Source organism: Lonchura striata, chromosome 5 (genome assembly GCF_050655825.1).
Source record: "Lonchura striata isolate lonStrDom1 chromosome 5, ASM5065582v1, whole genome shotgun sequence".
In the NCBI taxonomy this organism is placed as follows: Eukaryota; Metazoa; Chordata; class Aves; order Passeriformes; family Estrildidae; genus Lonchura; species Lonchura striata.
In genome coordinates this window covers 64,527,878-64,548,956 of record NC_140707.1, presented here as the reverse complement: position 1 = coordinate 64,548,956, position 21,079 = coordinate 64,527,878, and the positions used below count along the sequence as shown (strand labels likewise).

The following is a 21,079-nucleotide window of genomic DNA, read 5'->3' as shown; positions in this document are numbered from 1 at the left end:
AAGTGGGGGAGAATCGAGCAAGCTGCCTTTTTGGCACAAACATTACACACTGCTCACCCTGCCAGCATATTGCATCAGATTCCCACTGCAAGGCCAATTCACAGCAGCTGAGTAGCCGAACCCCTGCTATAATCTCCCACTAACCTACTTCACGCTCACAAGGCAGTAAGGACAGCTGTTTATTGCATCTTCCTTCCCGAGGAGCTGCTCACCACACCAGGATTAGAGGGAATCTCAGCTTGCAATTCAGCTCCAGGTCTCACAAGTGTCAGAGAATGCAGTTTTCAAGAGATTTCAACCATCAAGCCTTCCTGCATGCTGCACAGTGAGTGAACTCCAGGTATCTGTTACTCGGTGCTCAGCTCTGCCGAGGCTCTGACACTGTGATGACTCCTATTTTGTTATGTTCCTAGGCACGCTTTGAAACCCTGCAGAAAAGGGGGATTAATTTACCCATCATCAAGTGCTTATCAAGGAAGTCCCCCGAGACTCGCAGGAAGGAGACCACACAAACAGGCCTTTGCTCACAGGTCTCCTCACCTGAACACCTGGCTGAGGCCCCTGACTCTCCTACACTGGGATTTTTTTTCCCATAGCAGAGATCCGCTCAGAGATAGGACCCAATTCTTTATGGCAGAGGCCCACCTCAACACGGGAACAGGGGTCTCTGTGCTTCTCATTGAAGCAGCCTACCTCAGGCACTTCACAAGGGAAATTAAACTTCTTTCCACCATTTGCAGCAATCCAGAAAACAAAAGGTCCAACAGTCCTGAATCCAGTGAGATAAGATATGTGACCTTTTACACCACAGAAATAAGAGCCTAGTCCTAGCCCAGCAAGCCAAAAGAGAGACTCCTGTCGATTTCAAAAGGCTTTGGATCTGGCTTGAAAATGCAAACCTCACTGTGCATTCGGACACTGCTCCACAATGCACTTCCAAACAAAACTATATTTAGATTCAATGGGAATTCTGTAGATCATACAGGAACTCTTTGAATGAAAACGAAGGTCAGTAGGGTTTGGCTTCCTCTTCAGACCCTCCCCCCCATTCTTGCAAACATCCAGATAAGCATTGTTTAGAAAACAATACATTACTTCCAAATGTTATCAAAACCCCAGCACAGGTTTTGTGTGCCCTGAAACAGAATCTCAGGGTCTTCTGTTGCATTTTGCCCTATCAGCTAATTCTCAGGATCTCTTCAGATGTCTAGGCAAGACTCTGTAGCAAGAATGTATTTTTTCACCTTTCAAAATCTTTGCTCTACCTGCTCTGACAAAGGAAAAGCAACAAGGATAATAAAGCCTTTGATAGGAAAAAAAACCACAAACATGGAAAGGAAAAAACTGTGTAGACAACTACAATACATGCCAATAAAGCTGCACCTGTGTAAGAGGGAAGCTCTTGGCATCCTCATGCACTTTCTCCATTCCCTACCAGGTATTAAGTGCCACCGTGCCGCACAAACTGGAGGAAAATGACACAGCCAGTACTTGCCCAAGGGACATTAAGGACAGGAGTGAGCCCATCAGCCAGGCACGTTCAAGCACCCAGAGGGCAAAAGCACAGCCCACTCCAAAATCATCCATCCCACTCAAAGTTTCCTCCAGCGCCACAGACACAAGTGTTTGATTCTCAGCTGCACTTTATCGGCTTCTCGGAAGGAGGAGCTGAACGCCTGTCACCGGCAGCTTCTCTTGGCGAAGCTGGATCCCAGTCGCGACACCGAGCCGGCATCCCCGGGGCGGTGTCAGCGGGGCTGGGCGGCCCCGGTCCTGCGGGGGCACACGGGAGCGCCCCCAGCACCCGGGCTCTGCACGGCACCTGCACGGCCGCTTCCCGGCTCTTCCGCTCCTGCTGCCAAACCCCCGGTTCATTTTTAACTGTTTCTGGCAGCCGGTGGCTGTAGCAACGGGTGAGCGTCCAGCCGCACAGTTTCGCTTTTCGATAAAAGCCCGGGACGGGAAATCCTTGAACTTTTGAAGAACCCGCCCGGGTTGGAAATCTCCGGCTTTGCCGTCACGCTCCCCTCCCAAATCCTTTGGGGATGTACCTGTGACCCCGCGCGGGCCGGGGCCAGGCTCCGGCCCCGCACCCCCCGCGACCCCCGGCGGTGCTGGCGCTGCACTTACCGGCGGGGCGTTGGGCGGGCAGCCGCCGGCAGCCAGCCGGGCCGCCTGCCTCCTCAGCTCGGCCAGCTGCGCCTGGCAGCTCCGGCACCAGCCCCCGGCCGCCGCCCGCTCCAGCGGCCGCGGCTCGGTCCCCGCGGCGGCTCCCGCTCCCTCGGGCGGCGGGCGGCTGGCGCAGCGCTCCTCCTCGGCGGCGGCCGGCGGCCTCTTCCGTGGGGAGAGCTCCCGCACCCCGCTCCCCTCCGCCACCTGCGGAGACAGCACAGCTCAGCAACGCGGGACGCGGAGGCAACGCTGCTCCCACCCTCCTCGCGAGGGGGGAAAAAAAAAAAAAAAAAAAAAGTGAGGAAGATTGAAAAAAAAAAAAAAAAAAAAAAGGGAAAAAAACAAGGAAAAGCTCAGCCGCGGGGAGGAGATGAGTGTTGTAGGAACTTACCCCCGGCGACCGGGAATCAGGTCCCAGAGCCTTCCTGCCGGCGGCCGCGATCATGCTAGCGGGGGATGCTCCCCAGTCCCGCGCCCCGCTCCGTCAGTGCGGGCGGCGCGGTGCCCGGCGGCGCGGCCGGACCGGGGCTCACATAGCGGGGCGGGGGTCGGGGTGCCAACAGTGATCGCGCCGGGTCCCCGCCGCCCGGACTGCCGCTCTAGGTGATGCTGCCTCCCATACTGAGACGGGAACGAAGTTTGGGATGGGAGAGGGAGGAGTGAGCTCTCCACGACAGCACAGGGAAGGACCCAGAGCACCGGAGCACGTCGGCAAAAAAAGCTGGAAAAGTGCTCCGAGGCCAGGGGAGGAGGGACTGGACTGGGTTGGGCTGGGCTGGGCGGGGTGGGGTAAGTGGGGCGGGAGAGCCGCGGCCGGGGCGGGCTGGGGTTCGGGTTTAGGTTTGGGATACCGGTGGGGGGAGAAATATGCCATTTCATAGTGACACTACGGGACAGTGCCAAAATCAGTGTGAGTCGCTGATCCCTTCACACTCTAAGTTCCTCGGGAGTCGGAGAAAAGGGCCGGGCGCGGGGTGCGGTCCCGCCGCAGGGCGCGGGGACAGAAAAGCGGCGCTGGCGCTGCGGACCAGCTGCCAGCGGGGGTCAAGGGTCCGGCCGGGGTCCGCTCCCCTCGCTCCGCCCGCGGCTGCCGCTCTCCTGCCCGGGCTGGGATACGGCGCCCCCGCTCCGCGGGGCCGCGGGACACAGGCCCCGCGGGGCCGACTCTACCGCCGCTCGGCGGGCGCGACGGGATGCTCCTACACGCGAAAATTGACCTGACAGATGGAGAAATTATCGTTCGCAGCTAATTGTCTACTTGGCTGCCGCTCCGGCTCGTATATTTAGCAGTTCTCTCCTTTTTTTAGTTTCCCCGCACCTCCCGAGAGCGGAGCGCGCCGCTGTCAGTCACGGGGCCGGGACGCGCCCGGGCTCGGCGCCGCCGCCGTCCCTGTGACCAGAGCGCCCCCTGCCGGCGCCGCCGCGCCCGCGGTCCCGCCCGGGACGGAGCAGCCGGGCCGGGGCCGGAGATGCCAACGCCGCTCCGGAGATGCCAATGCCCCGGAGATGCCAACGCCGCTCCGGAGATGCCAATGCCCCGGAGATGCCAACGCCGCTCCTGGGCCCCTTCCCGCCACCGCGCGAGTGGGCGCTGGTGGCGCCTGGGGTAAGGTCCTAAGGTGTGTGGTGAGGTGGGCATCGCCGAGCACAAAGAGTGGGGAAACACATACATACGGGGGGAGAAGATAATCCCGCCCCATGAGGCACCTTTACGCCGCCTCTTTAACTTTTCTGGCTCTCCCGGCACGTGTGTGAAGCGCCCTACCGGCCCCACCCCTAAGGGTGCATGTCCTGGGGCAGGGCTGGGGCCGTGGGCGATAAGCACAGCCTTGAGGCGCGCCCCGCACCGCGGGCAGAGAAAGCTCCCCTGCACTGTGATCGCCTGCCCGGACCGCCCGCAGCCCGGGAAAAGTTGGGGTGCGAGAGTAAAGCGGTGACACGGGCGGGTACCCGGGGGCTGCCATGTGCCCCTCTCGGGGCTGGTGAGAAACCGGGACTGGCACAGACACACGCACCAGGGCGCCGTGCCCCTGCTCCCTTCTCCCGCCTGCTCGGGGTAATGCTGCTCTCCGGGAAGTTGCTCCGAAATTTCCTGTGCCCAGACAACGTCCGCAAAACCCTCCCGAGGCTACAAGGTTCGGGTTGGATGGGGCGGGGGGTAAAGGGGTGGGCTCCCCGGCCGACGCTGGGATGAGCCGCGCCACGGAGCTGAGCAATTTCCTTTTCTTAGTAAGTACAAACCCCCCCTAGAAATAGCGGGGCGCGGTACCACCACTCGCCATCTGAAACCGGGGTCACATAAGGTGCCGCGGTCCTCACGGGGAAGCCCCAGGAGGGGTCCGGCAGCGCGGTTTCCCCGCGCCCCTCCGCGCCGCTCCGCGGAGCCGCCAGGACTGTTCGTGGTGCTGAAACCTGCCCGACACCTCCACCCGCAACTTCGCACCGCCAAGTTTGACACCCGCTTCCCGTGAGCCGGCCCTCGACCCCCTTCCGGGCCCCAGCAGCCCCGGAGCGCGTCAAGATCCCCTTACCCTGGCTTTCCTCCGCAGGAGGTGGCTGGTGAAGCCGAAGATGATCTCCGAGTCCAAGCACAAGGCTCCTATCTCCAAGAGGCTGGGATTTTTCCTCGTGGTGTTGGAGGCATCGGACGATTTTTGAAAAGCCATAGTTTGGGGTTTGAAATATCCTGCTCCCTGAGCGGAGGCGATGTATTTGTATACACACACAGAGGGGGAAAAAAAAAGGATAAAATAGCAAACACCTCCCACCCCTTAAAAAAAAAAAAAAAAAAAAAAAAAAAGAAGAAGAAGAAGAAAAAAAAAAAAAGCCAGGCGCGGGTGAGTTACTCCGTCATATGCCAGGATGCGCCGCCGGGGTGAGGTAGCCAGCAGCCGGGCAGACCCGCCAGTCTCCCTGCCTCTCTCTGCTGCTCTCCGCCGCTCTCCCTCCTCCCGTTTTATCCCCCTCTCAGCGCACCTTGCCTGACGAGCGAGCGCGGGCGCGGAGCCCTCAGCGCCCCGCAGGCGCCGGGGCCGCGGCCGGGGCCGCGGCTGCGCTGGGTGCGCGGGGCCGGCAGCGCCCTGCTCCCCCTCCGCCGGCCATCAGCTCGCCGAGCGAGGGGGCTCCCACCGCCCGCTGGCCAGGAACCCGCACTACGAGCCTCCTGCCTCCCCCCATCCACTGCTGGGTGGGTTTAGTGTGGCTGGGTTGGTGGGTTGTTTTTTCCCTCCTCCTTCTCCTCCTCCTCCGGGGTGAGTGCAAGGAGGGAAAACCTGCCAGTGAAAGTCAGTTTAGGAGGGAAGAAAGACACGCACGAAAATAAAGGGAAAAAAATAATAGGGGAAGGTAAAATAAAAGGAAAGCCTGAGGGAGCAGAGTAAAGCACTTTCCGGAAGGGACGCGGTCTTTCACTCCTCCAAAAAGCGTCTCTCTCTTTGCTCCCCACCGCTTAATTGTATTTGGAGTGGGTGCGGACGGCAGGAGGGAGCGAGCTCCTCCTCATCGAGGGGCCGAGACACAGGTGCCCGGTGGCTGCTCCCGGATCGGGCAGCGCTCCTGTGCGCTGCCCGTCCGGCCGCGCCTCCGCCGCGTGTGCCAGCCCGGGGCCGGGCAGGGCTCGGGGTCCCCGCCGAGGCGCGGCCCATCCCGTCGGGGCGGGCGGGATGGATGGAAGCGGCGAGGGGGCTCCGGGCAAAACGCTAATCCCTTCCCGCGTATTTTGCCGCTAAACAAATAATCCCCCCCTGACAAAAGCATTATCCCGCTTCATCTAGCCTGCAGTGAAAGGGAGTTGAATAATCTATTTATCCGCGCCGCCCGCCCCGCCCGGACGCCGGCTGCTGCTGGGCGGGGGTGGGGCGGCCGGGCCCGCTGCTCCCACCCGCGGCTGCGGCCGGGCAGGACTGAGGTCCTGCCCCGCAACCTGGCCCCGGCCGAGCCCTACACATCGGGAGGGAGCTACGGGACAGTGGCGGCTGCTGGGGATCGGGGGGAAGGAGGGAAGTAGGGATAGAAATGAAGAATGGGGGAGGAATTGAGGGAGGGAGGGAGAGAAGAGACAAAAGATAGAAGTCACGTCTCTATGGCCATGAAAGAACATCGTAGTTCATTCTGAATTTACCCAGTTGTCTGTTCTGCACTTCCCAGCACATGATGATTCTGTGTGTTAGATGATGAAAGTGGGTTAATGGATGTCTCTGTAGGATGGAGGTGTACAGATGTAACAGGCAGGCACTAAAGCAGTGCTGGCAGGGAGAAGAGGATGGTGGGAGTGGTGAGATGCTTACAGCAAAGGCACAAGGATTTGTTTGGCTCCTCACTGCATTCCTTCCTGATGTCCAGCTATCAGAGCACAGACATGCCAGTGTGTTAGCTGGTCCCTGAATCCATCTGGGAATGGTGTCTGCAGGGGCTCCAATCCCTGGGCCACCTTGCCCAGACTCACCCTCTCAACCTCCACCAACCCTTTCCCAGCCTCCTGTCTTGCTGTGCACCACTATGCATTCAAAGTTTTCCACCACCCTCCCCTGCACAAGTGGGATGCTCCCCAGCCACAGAAGATCCCCATGCTTGGAAGGTCTCACATGAACAAGGGAGTACAAATAAGTGGGTGAAGAAGAGTGCAGAAGAAAAAACTATTCAAGCAAAATGGTTGTATGGATGTAAAAAGTGTCTCCACCCAGGCACTCAGTTTAAGTGTTCAGCATGTGGCAGAACCATGAAATGTCATTTCCCAGTCACTGGAGTCTTTCCCACCTTGGCTTGGAAACATTGAACAGCAGAGAAAAACTCAGCCAAGTGAGAAAGGCTTGTTGCCTGCTCTGGAGAAGACCTGAGGCATCTGTCTCCATCCCCCACATTTTCAGACCAACCATATTTAAGCACTCACACCATGCTCAAAGACAGCCCAGGCCTTCCCTGTCATCATGCCACCTACAGCCCACCGTAACTTCCTTCCCCAACACAGTTAATCCCTCTTCCCTGACTCTTGGCAAAGTTCCTAGGAAGATCTGGGTCTAAAATATACCCTGAATGTCAGGCAACCCCTACCTCTCCCCTAATCCTGGAGAGTCTCCATTTAATCACCCCTATTAAAGCAAATATCTCCCCACCTCACTGCCCTCAGGTGTCTTGTCGATAAACAAGCTGAAGGGAAAGTTATTACCTTGTATTCATGGTGTCTAAACTAAAGTAAAACATCAACAGGGTGACTGTACATAATAATATACTAGATAAAGACCATTTTTCTTGGGCCCTCTGAAAGCGATCCCTGAGCATTAAAACGGGTCTCTTAATAAATATCTTATCTCCCTGCCACAGAGCCCTGGCTGCAGATAACCAGACAGCCATTACTGTACCTCTGAAATAACCCCATTACCATCAGGGCCACTTCAAACAGGCTTCCCTTTAAAGACCCCCACCTCTTCCCCCAGGGGAGGTGGGAACAGGCTTGAACCTCCCTGGGTGGGGGATTTCATCCGAGTCCCCAAGCACGGTGTGGGGTTACTGCATTGCAATGCATTCCCTTCCACAAATAACCATGGAGCAAGGCATTCTGCCTGCCAGCCACAAGCCTAAATCCATCCCCCTTGTGCCCTGCTTTGGGGTGAGCAGTGCTGGGCTCCCACAGTTCTGCTCCCCTGGGCCTGCTCTGCAAGCAGAGAGAAAGTTGGGTAGGAGAGGAAGGACATGGCAGGCAGCTCCCACCTCGAGGGAAACAGCCTTCCCAGTGTGTGCATCCCAGGCTGCAAGGTGATGCTGTACAGGTTGCACTGGAGCCCTTTATTAACACACCATACAGGTGATAGTGGATTTATTAAGTATATTGCTGTGATTTCACATTTAATTTACTAAGAATACAATGGTTTGGGCTAGAGGACCCAAGGGAAATCTAGGCAAGAGTGAGCAAAAATCCATGAAATTCAATGTAGCACACTAATCATGGAGGCATTATAGTATTAATTGCTATAATGATATACTTCTAATCCTATCTTACACTGCACCACATAATTTCATTGGCTAAGAGAGGAAAGGAATTAAATTTAGTTCAATACAGCAAGCGTGTAACTTAATAGAGTAGTTTGACTTCAGCACACTCTGGGGTTTAGGGCTGATGTCACATAACATGGTCAGCAGCAGGGAAGAAGGATGGCACAAGACTTTTGACACCCTCACTGAAATCTGGAAGCAATATGGAAAAATGTTAGATATCTGCTTTTTGAGAGGCAACCTGGCCATATAAAGGATAATTAGAATTCGTTGCAAAGATGATTTATCATGTCTATCATTGTGCTTGAAAAGGCTAGGTCACCCATGAATGCTGATGAAATTTCAAAGATCTACTCCCCAAGGACTTCCTGCATCTGCTGCCCTCTGAGATGGGGAAATAGCCTAGGGCAAGCTTCTCATTAATACAGCAGGAAAATATAAGCATTTTGTCCAACATAACATTTTTCTTCAGTATTATACCTGACACGATCAGACCTTTAAATAACGTGGTAATAGGGCTCACTTTAAAGTTCATGTACTTGATGTTGTGCCCCCCCACTCCTTCCCGTTCTCCCCTCCCTCCCTCCCCCCGGTTTCAGCTGGGTAGTACCTCTCTCTAACAAGCCAGCGTTTTGACCCGAAACACACTTTCTCCCGTAACAAATATTGTATGAGGTGGGCGGAGGTGGTAAAAGTAGCTTTTGATCTTGTTTGTATAATATGCAAGAGTACATCAAAGCAAGGGAAGAGGAGGAGGGAGAGAAAGGAGAGCAGAGCAGGAATAACCCTAGTCAGTGTAACACCAAATAGCTCATGAATAGCTAAATAAAACATAATTAGGAACACACGAAAAATGAGTGGTTCTTTAAAGACAGCGATGGCGAAGCGGGCTGGGAGGGTGGCCGGGGAGGCGGGCACAGCCCGATTCAAAGCCGGCCTCGAGGCAAACCAAGCGGAGCCCGGAATTTAGAGGGGGCAGCAGGACCCCTCGGGACCCGTTCCCCGCCGGCCCGGAGGCGGCTTGCCCCGGCCCCGTCCCTCTCGGGGAGCCCGGGGGGCTCCGGGGTGCCCGGCCCCGCTCCCTGCGGGTAAAGGGGAGCTGCTTCCCCCGGGGCGCTGCAGGTTTCGGGGCGTTCCCGGCTGCTCTGCACCGCGGGCTGCTCGGGGGAGCCCTGGGAGCCGCGGGGGCGCTCGTTTGTTTTGGGTTGGTGTGTTTGTTTGCTGTGTGGCCTCCCCTTTATGTTGATCAGGCCGGCTCTGGGTTTAATTGATCTGCGGGGCGGGCAGCCGAGACCATCAAGGGAAACTTCAGCCCTTGCAGGCTGCGGAGAAAATAAGGACGGTATCGGTGAAACCGGCGTGAAAGGCAGACACAGCCCCCCGCCTTCCCCCGCGCGTGTTCGCACGCAGGTGGGGACGCGGCTAGCCCGGAGGAGCTGGGGATGCCCGGCGGACCCTGCCTGGGACACCCCTGGGGCCCGGGAGGAGGGGGTTTGGAGAAGCCCCTGGGCCTCTCCCGGTCACCAGCTAGGAGGATACCAGTACCAGCTCCGGGGTGATCTGCAATAGCTCAGCAGTGACTCCGCAGGCGGGATATGTCTGCACCAGAAGGGGCAGGGGGAACATATGGCAAAGAGTGGTTAAATTCACCCCCAGAGGCTGATTTCCTCTCTGTCCCTGAGGTGAGTCGGGCTAGCCAACTACATCCTAGCTGTCCTTCCAACTCTGCGCTTGGGTGCCTCTTTGTGGAATTCTGCTCTCTGGTCACCCTTACAGAGCTTCCTCACCACACCTGTTGTCCTGGAGGGCCCAGCCCAGCCTACAGAACCCTGTTTCTGTTCCCACCACAGTAAGGAGCTCCCTGCCATGACAGGACTACGTCCCACCTGCATTTAGGGCAATGCAGGCCACAACGTGGATCTCACAAGTCTGGAGCAAAGCGGGGCCTTTAGTAAGCCCCAGGTCACAACCTGCATTGTAGAGAGGGTAAAGAACTTGCTGTAAGGGCTCTACTGTCCTGGCCTGGGCTTGGCAGCTCAGAGCTGATCTCGGGTCTGCTCTGCCTTGGTCTCTTGCCTCTTCGTGACCCTGCTCTCCAATGGGAGAAGGAAAACTCTCCTGTAAACAACTGGTGAAGGTCAGGGGAAGGAAAGCCTGACACCACTTAATGAAAGACAGTTACAGACAATTTTTTGCTCAGTTGTCCGTGTCTGGGAGGTGTGGATATCTCTGTGTTCAAGCTTTTTAATTTCCATTCTAATTTGCAAGTCATAAAGAGAGACAGTACACTGTCCACGGTCTCATGTTTAATTTCTTGTTACCATAATCATGCCAGTTTAACCCTCACTTGCTTGCCTACGTGTTTGTTATGCTCAGCCCTAGCTACCATCTCCTCTGTGAAACAGCCTGCCCAGGCACATTAGTAGTGTCCTACTTGCACTGTAGATTTGGGGTTTGGGGTTTTAATACTATTCCAATGACTTCTGCCCAGATGCATTTGTGTTGTTATAGGACATGTGAAAGCACAACATGAGCTACCCCTATTTGTAAGGTAAAGAAGAAGGTTTATTCTCTGACTCTAACTTTTATACTTTTCCAAAGGTGACAGTGGATTGGAGAGTGAATGGGCTACCTCTCCAAAGACATTGGACAAACCACTAGTACATCAAGTTTCTCCACCCTTATGAAAGAATGCAAAATGATATGTTGTTTATAGAAAATTGTGTGAGAAAGTTTTCTAACAGAATGTAAACTCAGAAGGCTTTAGAAAATCTTAAGAATCATGGCGACCCGTTTGAGCAGCCACAGCACGTAGGAAGAGTGGAAAACAAAGAAACAAACAAAAAACAAACAAAACGAAAAATCCCAAAGCCCACAGCTGCCTCCTTTTCAATGTCTGGCTGGGTGGTTTTTAAAGGAGAGGGTAGGAGTGAGGATTACTTTTTCCGTACTCTGCCTGCCACTTTAGAACCGCCTTTGCCCCCGTGCGGGACACGCTCCCGGGGAGTCCCCGGCAGGGCTGTGCAGTACAGGGGGTGAGCACAAAGGCTGGTCCCCTTTCCGCGCTGCCAGCGGGACGAGAAGCCCGCGGCGCCTCCCGGGGCCGGAGCGGGGGCGGGCGGGGTTCAGCACCCTGGAGAGCGGCCCCGTTCCGGCCCTGCGGCGGAGCCGAGGAGATGCCCGCACGACTCCGCCTCGGCGAGGGACAGATGTCAAAGAAAAAAGAGTTTTTGACAGCAGCTGGGCGCTATGGCTCAGTGTCCTTGTGGCTTTGGCAGAGGGATCGCGTGGGCTGCGAGGGATTGGTGGTGACGGACGCTCCCGCAGAAGTGGGGCTCAGAGGATTGTTCTGCTCAGTCCCGTGACAGGTTTGCATTACCCAGCCCGCACAAACAGCGAGAGAAGCAAGGAAAATCACCTGTTCTTTAAACAAGGAAGCAGCCCCGCGCTGCCCAACTCCAGGGTGCCACGGCTTTGCTGAAGGGGCATGAACTGGTATTGACCAAGTGTCCTCCTCTTCCTCCTCCTCACATTAGCAGAGTGACTCTGGATGGCCGGAAAACTCTCCCGTGGAGCTGTGAGAATCCTGGGGAGCAAATGGGAACTAGGAGACACTTTATGCAAGGGGGAGGGCAAAGAAAAAGGGAACAAACCAGCGCTGACTTTTGGCCTTAATCATATATATCCCCATCTCTTCAGCAGGGCACAGAGGCATTCCCAGGGACAGTCTGCTTTGTGACAAAAGACTCTCATTAGAAGCGAGCGTCTACACAACCACATTTCCATCAAAGGTAAAACAGCATCACAACAAACATGAGAATATCCAAGGAGCTGCAGCAGAAAGATTCAGCTTTGCTGGCCATGCATCGACTGGAAGTGAAACTTCCTCTCCTCCTTTATCTTCTCAATGAAGATTATATCCGAAGCAACAAAATCAAAAAATGTGCTACAGAGAGCTCGGTGTGGCCTCATCTTGTATCTCTTCTGAGGTCACATTAATGGAGCTTACTTACTGGAAAATTGCTGGTTTTATTTCCTACACCACATCAAGTCTTGAGTTTTCTAACGGCCCCAACCAAAGTAAATCACCTTATTAATCCTTTAATCAAGCAGAGAGACTCGATTTCCCAAATCAGATTTTAAAATATATTTATTTGAAAAGAGAATTGTATCTCTCAGCCAAAAAGAGGCTGGTTTACCAGTGAGAGGTGCAGAACGTGGCAGGTGATTATATTTCATCAACCGAGTGGCTCCTCAGAGCAGATACCACTTGCTGCAGGCAGGAAGTTTTGGATTGAAAGATAATGGGAACTACACTGGAGGCGCTGGATTCCCAACCCTGGGGAAAGACACATGCCAGCGAGTATCCATCCATCCATCTATCCGTCCCTCCATCCATTCATCCACCCATCCATCCATCCCTCCATCCATCCATCTGTCCCTCCATCCCTCCGTCCCTCCGTCCATCTGTCCCTCCCTCCATCCATCCGTCCATCCATCCCTCCGTCCATCTGTCCGTCCACCCATCCATCCCTCCATTTGTCCCTCCATCCCTCCATTCGTCCATCCATCCATCTGTCCATCCATCTCTCCATCCGTCCCTCCATCCATCCCTCCGTCCATCCATCCATCCGTCCCTCCCTCCATCCCTCCGTCCATCCGTCCCTCCCTCCATCCCTCCGTCCATCCGTCCCTCCGTCCGTCCGTCCCCGCGGCCGGCGCGGGGCGCTCCCGGCAGGTGGCGCTGCCCCGCCAGGAACGGGCCGGGCCGCTCCGAGCGGGGCGCGGCCGCTCCGGGGCTCCGGGACACGGCACGAGGGACACCGGGAATGCCGGCGCGGCACTGCGAGAACGCAGTTAGAAAAGGTCCCCACAAAAAGCACATTTCGCAGAATCACAGAACGGTTTGGCTTGGAAGCGGCCACTGGAGGCCAGCTGGTCCAACCTCCCTGATCAGGCAGGGTTCCTTGGAGCAGGTAACTCAGGATTGTGTCCAGACAGCTTTTGAGTATTTCCAGTGAGGGAGATTCCACGACCTTTCTCAGAAACCTGTTCCAGTGCTCAGTCACTCGCACAGTAAATAAGTTATTTCTCAAGTTCAGGTGGGAATTCCTGCATTCCAATTTCTGTCCACTGCACCTCATCCTATAGCTCAGCAGTTCCAAAAAGAGCCTGGGTACATCTTCTTGATACCCTCCCTTCAGATCTTTACATACACTGGTGAGGTCCTCTCTCAGTCATTCCTTCTTGAAGCTAAACAAGCCCAGCTCCCTCAGCCTTTCCTCATAAGCGAGATGCTCCAGTCCTTTAAACATTGCCACTGCCCTCCACTGGATTCACTCCAGGAGCTCCATGGCTCCCCCGTACTGAGGAATCCAGAAGTGGACACAGCAGCACATGCTGTGCCACTGATCACAATCCTCTGGGACCTGCCATTCAGCCAGTTGTCAATCCACAATGGCACAATAAATAAACAGCACACCATCAATAGTTCTTTCTCTCCCCACCACACCCCACCCCTTCCTGTGTGCAGGTGCTTTACAAAGCAAGTTTTAAAATCAAGTGGCCAGATTAATTAATTAACCAATTGATTGATCTTCTTCAGAAAAACCTTCTTTTTCTAGTTACTAATATTTGTCACTGAATTTTTTGCTGTATATTGCCTTTTCTCTGTCCTAGGATAGAAAGGGTGAAGACCTGAATCACTGTCAGGGTGCTGACAGCCTGAGAAAGAAAAGGAGAATCGATGCAGTTTTCCGTGAAACAAGGCAGAAAAGGGGGTGTGAGAGAACCAGTCTTGCACATGGAAAACATTGCTGGAGAGCCTATGACACAAAAAGTGATGACAGGTTCTTGCAAAATATGACAGTTCAAACTACAAATGGTTCCCTAAACTGGAAAAGCACTCCCTCTGTACCCATTCTGACCCAGACATTTTCAGGCTACAAATACTCTACTGACACATGAGGCTCCTACAGCCTTACCAGTCTATCTCTGGGCCATCTTAGCTAAGAGTCAACCTACATGGGGGAAAAGAAGAGCCAGACCAGCTACAGCCACTGGCAAAGCAAGCAGTTTTCTAGAGCAGCAGGCAACTGGACATGGCCAAATGACCATGAGCTCCACTGCCTCTATTCCCTTTGCCAAAGCTGTAGAAAACCAGGTCAGAAGGTAAGGAGCCTCCTGTGGAAAAAGGGAAGATCTTTTTGGCCCTCATACAGGCACATTTCCACCAAAACTGTAGAGACACCAAAGCAGAATCTCCTCCCCAGTATTTCCTATTGCAGAAGACACCTGGCCAATATCCTTATTTATAGGGCAGTGTGTCAATTTTTTTTTGTTTTGTTTTTTCTTTTTTGCTGCGTAGCTGAGAAGCTTTCAGCCAGCTCTGCTAAACACATCGAGACAAAACAGTCCATCACATAACAGATGCAAATTGATCATTCAAACAAAGGAAAAGTTTGTTTCCAGTGGGGAAGGACAGAATTCAGACACATCTCCAAAAGACTAAAACAATAACTGGGAGAGGCAATCTCCCTGGTTCACTGATTCTGCTAACTAAACCATAACTGGGTCTAACTTGGAAAATCTAGCAAGAGATGTGAGCACCAAAGGTTGCCTTCTCCTCTGGTGACCCTTCTGGCAGGTGGGAATGGAGGAAGAGGTTAGAGTGGAACAGGATTTGAGGAATGCAGTCACAGGAAGAAGAGGCATGAAGATAAAAGGAGACAAGAGGGAAAAGAGACAGAAACAGAAAGCAAGCAAAGACAAAGGGCAAAAAGTTAGCATTCCCACACAGAGGAAGATGCCTCACTGAGGCAGAGAGATAAACCTTTGTTGGAAAAGATGCCAAAATAAATGAATACCTAAGACAGACACTTTCTTTTCTACTCCTTTCCTAACAGATTCATCCTAAATCCCATACCAGGGCATCCATCCCCTTCTTGCCTTCCTTTCACCTCTCTTATCAAGCACGAGCTGAGTTCAGCACAACAAACACATTGCCTGGCTGCTTTGCTAGGCCAGCACCTCCCCACACCAATCCTGCAGCAAGAGACCCACCCACCCACTGCAGGCCACCATTTATCTGCTCCACAAACAGCAAGAGCTTTCAGCTGCTCTGGCAACACAGCAGCTCTCCTGGCCCCACAGTAACCTATTATTTTCAGCTCCTTAATAGATCTTGCTCAATTTCCAGCACACAGTCAGGAACAACCCCAGTTTACACAAGGTTGCACATACTCTCCCCAGACTCCCAAACATTCAGGAGTCATTCACACATATCAGGATAGTGACAACAGTAAAGTCTTTGGTTATGCTGCTTATTTATCTTGGCAAATATGATGATAGTTTCCATTTTATCAACATCAGTGACCCAAAAGTCATGATTGAAAGCACTCAAATGAAAGATCTCAGGCATCCAGATTAGAGCCTACAACACTGGGACTTCAATGGGTCCATCTTCTCTCCAGCTTGAACAAATAGGGTGACACAGCACATGCCACCACCAAACGGCCCTTTGCTACTTCCTTTTATTTAACTAAAAACCCACATATGAGAAGGAGAGCCACAGGAGTGGATGGTTTACCATTATAATTAGGTCAGCTCATAGTCTGTTTTTTTTTCCCTTAACTGCCTTAGTTATATGACTGCTGGTACAGCTGAATGTGGCAAAGCAGCTACAGGGACACAGAGCCCACAGGTGTCTCCCCTTCTCTCTGAGTGAACTTCTGTCCCACGACAGGGCAGTTGCTACCAGCAGCAAAAGGTATCTCTTTCACAGTGCTGAAAAGTCAGCTCTTAAAGGAAGATGGGCAGCAACTTATTATTATTACCATTATATTTAGAAAGTTTCTCAAGAGACATTATATAAAAAAATCTGACTATAATCTCTTTGCTCTTTCTGGAACTTGTGGTACATAGAAGATTACTGATAGGTGGTCTCAGTAGAAAGCACCTGAAACCAGGCTAGTTCTCTCTGTTAAAAAAATTTACATTTTTATGATAACATTCTGGATTTGTTTCTACTGATCAATAAATAATAAGTAGTAATCATAAATAAGCTGATGGAGCCATGTCCACAGGCTGTGTGATAGAAACACTTTCCTCTGATCACTATAGCATCACTAAATAGCATCTAAAGTCACAGTTGTATGGTTCAGACTGACTCTAGCCCAGATGTGATGAGTACTGGACAGCCCATGAACACTGGACATGCCTGTGCTCCTGGATGCTGACATCAGCTCCTGGAGGCTGAAAGATGCAGTTTCTTCCATGTTGGCTTTCTAGAACGCTTAAAATTAAGTCTAAATATTAATTTTGGAGCTTAGTTTAGTCTTGGAGTCTGGAAAGGCATGACTTTGCAGAAGGCTGGTCTCTCCTGGAATATTAGGTCCTTAATACACAGTCTGCACAAACATTAAAATCCAGTCCTCTTCAAAGTAGTGTGGTCAGTCTGTTTTTTTTCTTTAAACCCTCATTACCAAATGGAATGCATAAGAAGAGCCAGGAAAAATATGTTTGTATTTACTAGGGAAAGAAAAATAGAGAGGAAAGACGTGAACATTATTATATGTGATGAATCTCCTGTTTATTTTAGAGACTCTGGAAATTGCCTCATTTTTTCAATTGGACCACATGTCCTTGTTAAAGATGTGTTCCACCCTAAACCATAAATATTCCAAGGGCATCCTATTAGCAGTGTTATGAAAGAGAAGGAACTAGATTATCCCAATGGAAAGCATTCACACTGCCTCCTGACATGCATTTGATATAAGCAGATCTTCTACACTCCCTTCATGACAGAAGAGATTCTGTCCTCCCTTTGGGGATTTCTGGGAAGATAAACCTCTCACACATGTCATCTAAAATTGGTGTCATGTGACTATCCTCTTCTGGCCTTTTAAACTTTGAGTCTATGAAAACAATAAAACACTATTCTTTAATTTGACATGAGCACAAAACAGCCTTTTACGATTGTGCATCTGAATCTGGTTAGAGGGAGCCTGGCATGCCACCACTTTGGCCTTTAGTACTTGGCACTGTGCTGCTCAGGTACAAAGCCAAAAAAGGTTCCAAAGAAACCTGCACAGTTCTGCTGAGTCCACACCAAGCCATGTGAATGTGGCACAGTAGAGTATGGCCTGATGGGGCAAGTTTACATACAGGTGCAGTGAGGGGAGAAGGATCAAACTAAAACAAAAATCCTGTCTGACCTCCTCCTAATTTTAAATCACTTTTTGGATCTTATTGGGGAGATTAAAGGGAACATGCTCCACAAAACTCATCATACTCCTGAGGAAGCTAATCTTCAGGGAAGAAAAATCCAGAAGGAAGCTCTAAACATTGGAAAGAAAAAGGTTGTGGTGCACAGAGCCACTTATTCCTGCTACAAATCCGCCTTTGTCTGGAGCCAGGTACTTATGAATTCTGTCCTCAGGCAACAGAGTCATCAAGGGAACATCTTTTTATATCTCTTGCTGCTAGAATTTAAACTGTCCTTCTCAATTGCTCACCAAATTTAATTTTTCCATGTGCCAGTTGAGCTCCACAAGTCTTCTGACCTGGTAACAGAGCAGCAAAACACAGACTGGGCAAGACAAAATTTGGGATTGGGAAACCCTGGTTTTGTCCGACATGATAAATCCACAGATTACTGTAGCAGTTTTAGCACCTTCTTTCCGTTTATTCTGTTCCATCAGTGTATACAAATAACTGTTTTTTTTCTGGGTTTAAGCCCATGTGAAAGAGAAAAGATTTGGCTTTCTGTTTGGATGTCATAATATTAATAGAGAACATCTTTAGAGGCTTATTACAATGCAATATTGGCGATTCCAAGTGTTAGGAAAATGAAAGAAAAGAAAAGGACATAATGAATCATTCATCCCCACCCTTCAACAAAAATCACGAGAGTAAAAATGGCTTTAATTCCATTTGTTTACCAGTTTCTGAGCATTTCTGTGTCGTCAGATTACTATTTCAGACTCCTCTGCCACAATGGGAGCTAGGAACTGTCTTAAATAAAGATTTTCATTGTCTTTAAATCACACAAATCCTGAAGCTTCAGCCTTTGGGGAAAAACGTCCAACACAACAAGCTAAGAAGGTAGTTGGGATGAAAATATCAGAACAATTAATGAACCATCAACACTGAACAGGTTCATAAGGTTGGCTGTGCTGCAAAACCCAGAAAAGATGACATTTGCTAGAACAGATTTAAAATGCCTGAAGTGAAAAAAGGGCCAACGTACTACATTTTGGATATTAAGCCAGATCAACTATGGACAAAGTACCTAGGAAAAAAAAAATATTAAACAAAACCCACTCCAAACAAACAAAAAAAAATAGTTGGGGCTTTGTTTTTATGCCAGCTTTCTCAGTCCAGCTATCTTATGGAGTCAGGAAAAAAGCTACTGGCAGGAATAGCTCTGTGTAAGGCTCTCAAAATGTGGTAACTAAACATTATTATAAATTTATTTCATCTTGACACCAAAGCCAGCTCTACAGCTGTTTTATGATACTGTGAAGGTTAAACTACTGTGGAACAAGTACTCCTGCATGTGGCTACTATAAAAGTGTCACTGAATTATTTCTAATTTTAGTGCCTGTTGTTCTAAAAATTGCTTCCCACTGCTCTCCAAGAAGCAAGAAAAAAGGTGATTCACATAAACCTAGGCAGCTAAGGATCTAGATGGACATAACTGATGGAGCAGAGCACCTACAGGGCTCATATTGGACTAAGGCAGAGGAGAGATTCTCAGGGGGTTTAAGTTGCCATGGACCCCAATATGTCAGTCTTGTAACTGATTTAATGATGCTGCCCCAATTTCTGGAAAACAAAGAGAAACAGGTACTTTTAGGGCATAATGAGACTCCCTTAGTTTAGTCACCCAGCTTAAGATGATGAGTTGAATCACACCTGAGAATAACCATTTGTCTGCACCAACTAAATAATTTGTTTGGGCAACTAGAAATTTTATTCACTTTTTTTTTTCCCAGGTGAGTATTATTCAAGTGTCCAATAAAAGGTAAATTGGCAGAACACTACTCCAGCTACAAATAGCTACACCTCCACCTCACGGGACTCAAATGTCACCAAAAAAGGAGGGGAAGAAAACAAACTCAAACAGTAGATATTACACCTTGCCAATATGCTTGGCAGAAATTAGTGTTCTCAAAAGCCATTTCCTTTACAGGTATTTCCAAATACCATTAAAAAAAAACAAAACACAAAAACAAAACAAAAAAAAAACCAACAAAACATGTCTGTGAGCTGAATCTATTTAAGACCCAAAAAAAAAAAATAAAAAATACCTGACACAAAGCCATGTAAGCTAAAGGGAGATGTAAATCACTGGTCTCTGTTAGTGAGATGATCACCAGCCCTCACAACATCACAGGATAGTTCAGGTTGGAAAAGACTTCGAGGCCATTAAGTCCAACTGTGTCCAACCCAGCAGAACCTCTCTCACCCTGGACTCCCACAAACACTGTAGCAACTGAATAATTTTATTCTCAGAAATTGCTGGATACCATAAATACCCTTAAAGTGGACATAATGCAAATTCTCAATCACAGGTTTTCAGTTTTTAGTTAAAGAAAAGAACCAAAACCAAACCAGTTAACAAAGAATTCAAGCCTTCATTGTTACCAAGCACAGACTTTGTCACCCCATTTATCTTATGGGAATGCTATTACTGTTGATATGGGCAATTAACTGTATTTCAAAAATACATTTTTCAAAAATTATCTTCATTTTCCATCATCAGTTTTGAGCAGAAAATTACTCACAGGGAGAAATAATTTCAAGACTTGCACCTGAGTTGGGGCAAGCTGTTACAGCTAAACAGAAATAGAAAATCATACACCAATTAATACATGCTGAAAGAATGGTCATTAACTCATGCCTAGAGGATTGGAAGCTTCCAGTGTGTCCTCCAGGTCAATAAAGCAAATTGTGAGATCAATCCTAAGAATTTTTTATACTTGAAAGTGGTAGATGTGTGGTCTCTCAGCATGAAAATTATTGTGTGAACAACACTGCAAGTCCAATCCCAGAAGTTAAGCAGACCTCGCCCCCGAATGCTTACTACTGATATCTAAATATAGTCTGTTTATTTGCAATTAGTTTTTCATAAAACAACTTCTACTGTTGTAAAAACTTTTTCTGTTGTAAAACCTTTACTGTTACTTTTAAAGAGTTCTAAGAATACAACTACCTTGCTCAGAGATGCAACTTTTCTTGTTAAAGAATGCAAGTATGATGCCTAAGTATGGTGCTAGGATGCTCTGATTGCTCCATTATTCAATAGCTAATAGCACCAGCAGGCAGATTGCTTCTGTGCAGAAGGGCATTATTCAGTAGATTACCAAGAAAGGTGTGTTCTGGGTTGCTCTTTCTTAATTCAAATGTGCATTTGATTTGAATGCATACTTTACTCGGTGTTGCTACCTGAATCTCTGACCAATCAGCATCCCACCCAATGTATCTGTGTGTGCACTGAAACTCCTGGATGCTGCCAAAGCATTAAGCAGCCTACAGAAAAGGGTGGGGAGGGAGGAATGTGCTTCTACTTCCTCTTCTTGGGTAGAGCAGACAGTAAGAATGACCTCCTTAGTCCAGAGGTTAGTCCAAAACCAGAAGGTTTAATCCACCTATCCTTCCAGTCTGGTCATAATATCTTTGCTATTCATTTTAAAAGGGAGTGAAAAAATTAAATGCTATTATCCAAAGGCCAAGATTTCAGTGATAAGCAACAGAAATATTGTCTGGGACTTTAATAGTAAGAGCTAAGAGCACGCTCTGCAACTGCAGGGCAACATTTTACTAAGTTTGGCAGAAAAGTCTCCTCCCTTCATCCCCTCAGGCTTCTGCTTAGCTTAGACAATATCACAAGGAAGGGCTGCTTGCCCAGAGGTTT

General features: G+C 50.2%; 1 protein-coding gene and 1 long non-coding RNA gene across 6 annotated transcripts in view; one reads left to right on the top strand and one right to left on the bottom strand.

Annotated features, from left to right (window-relative positions):
- Positions 1–4,838, bottom strand: part of KIF26A (kinesin family member 26A) — a 95,767-nt gene extending 90,929 nt beyond the window's left edge. For 3 of the 5 annotated variants that reach the window (XM_085582310.1, XM_085582307.1, XM_077783938.2), the window contains exons 1-2: positions 4,704–4,838; positions 2,131–2,376 (exon numbers count right to left, since the gene is read on the bottom strand). In XM_085582310.1, coding sequence (XP_085438436.1) covers positions 2,131–2,376; positions 4,704–4,838 — 381 coding nt within the window. Of the gene's footprint in view, positions 1–2,130; positions 2,377–2,563; positions 2,916–4,703 lie in introns of those variants that run through there. The other 2 variants (XM_085582305.1, XM_085582306.1) reach the window with 2 other exon arrangements.
- Positions 3,234–19,419, top strand: LOC146767416 (uncharacterized). The gene is made up of 2 exons (XR_014956090.1): positions 3,234–3,791; positions 4,722–19,419. It is a non-coding gene; the product is annotated as an uncharacterized LOC146767416 (long non-coding RNA).
- Positions 19,420–21,079: the final 1,660 nt, after the last annotated feature.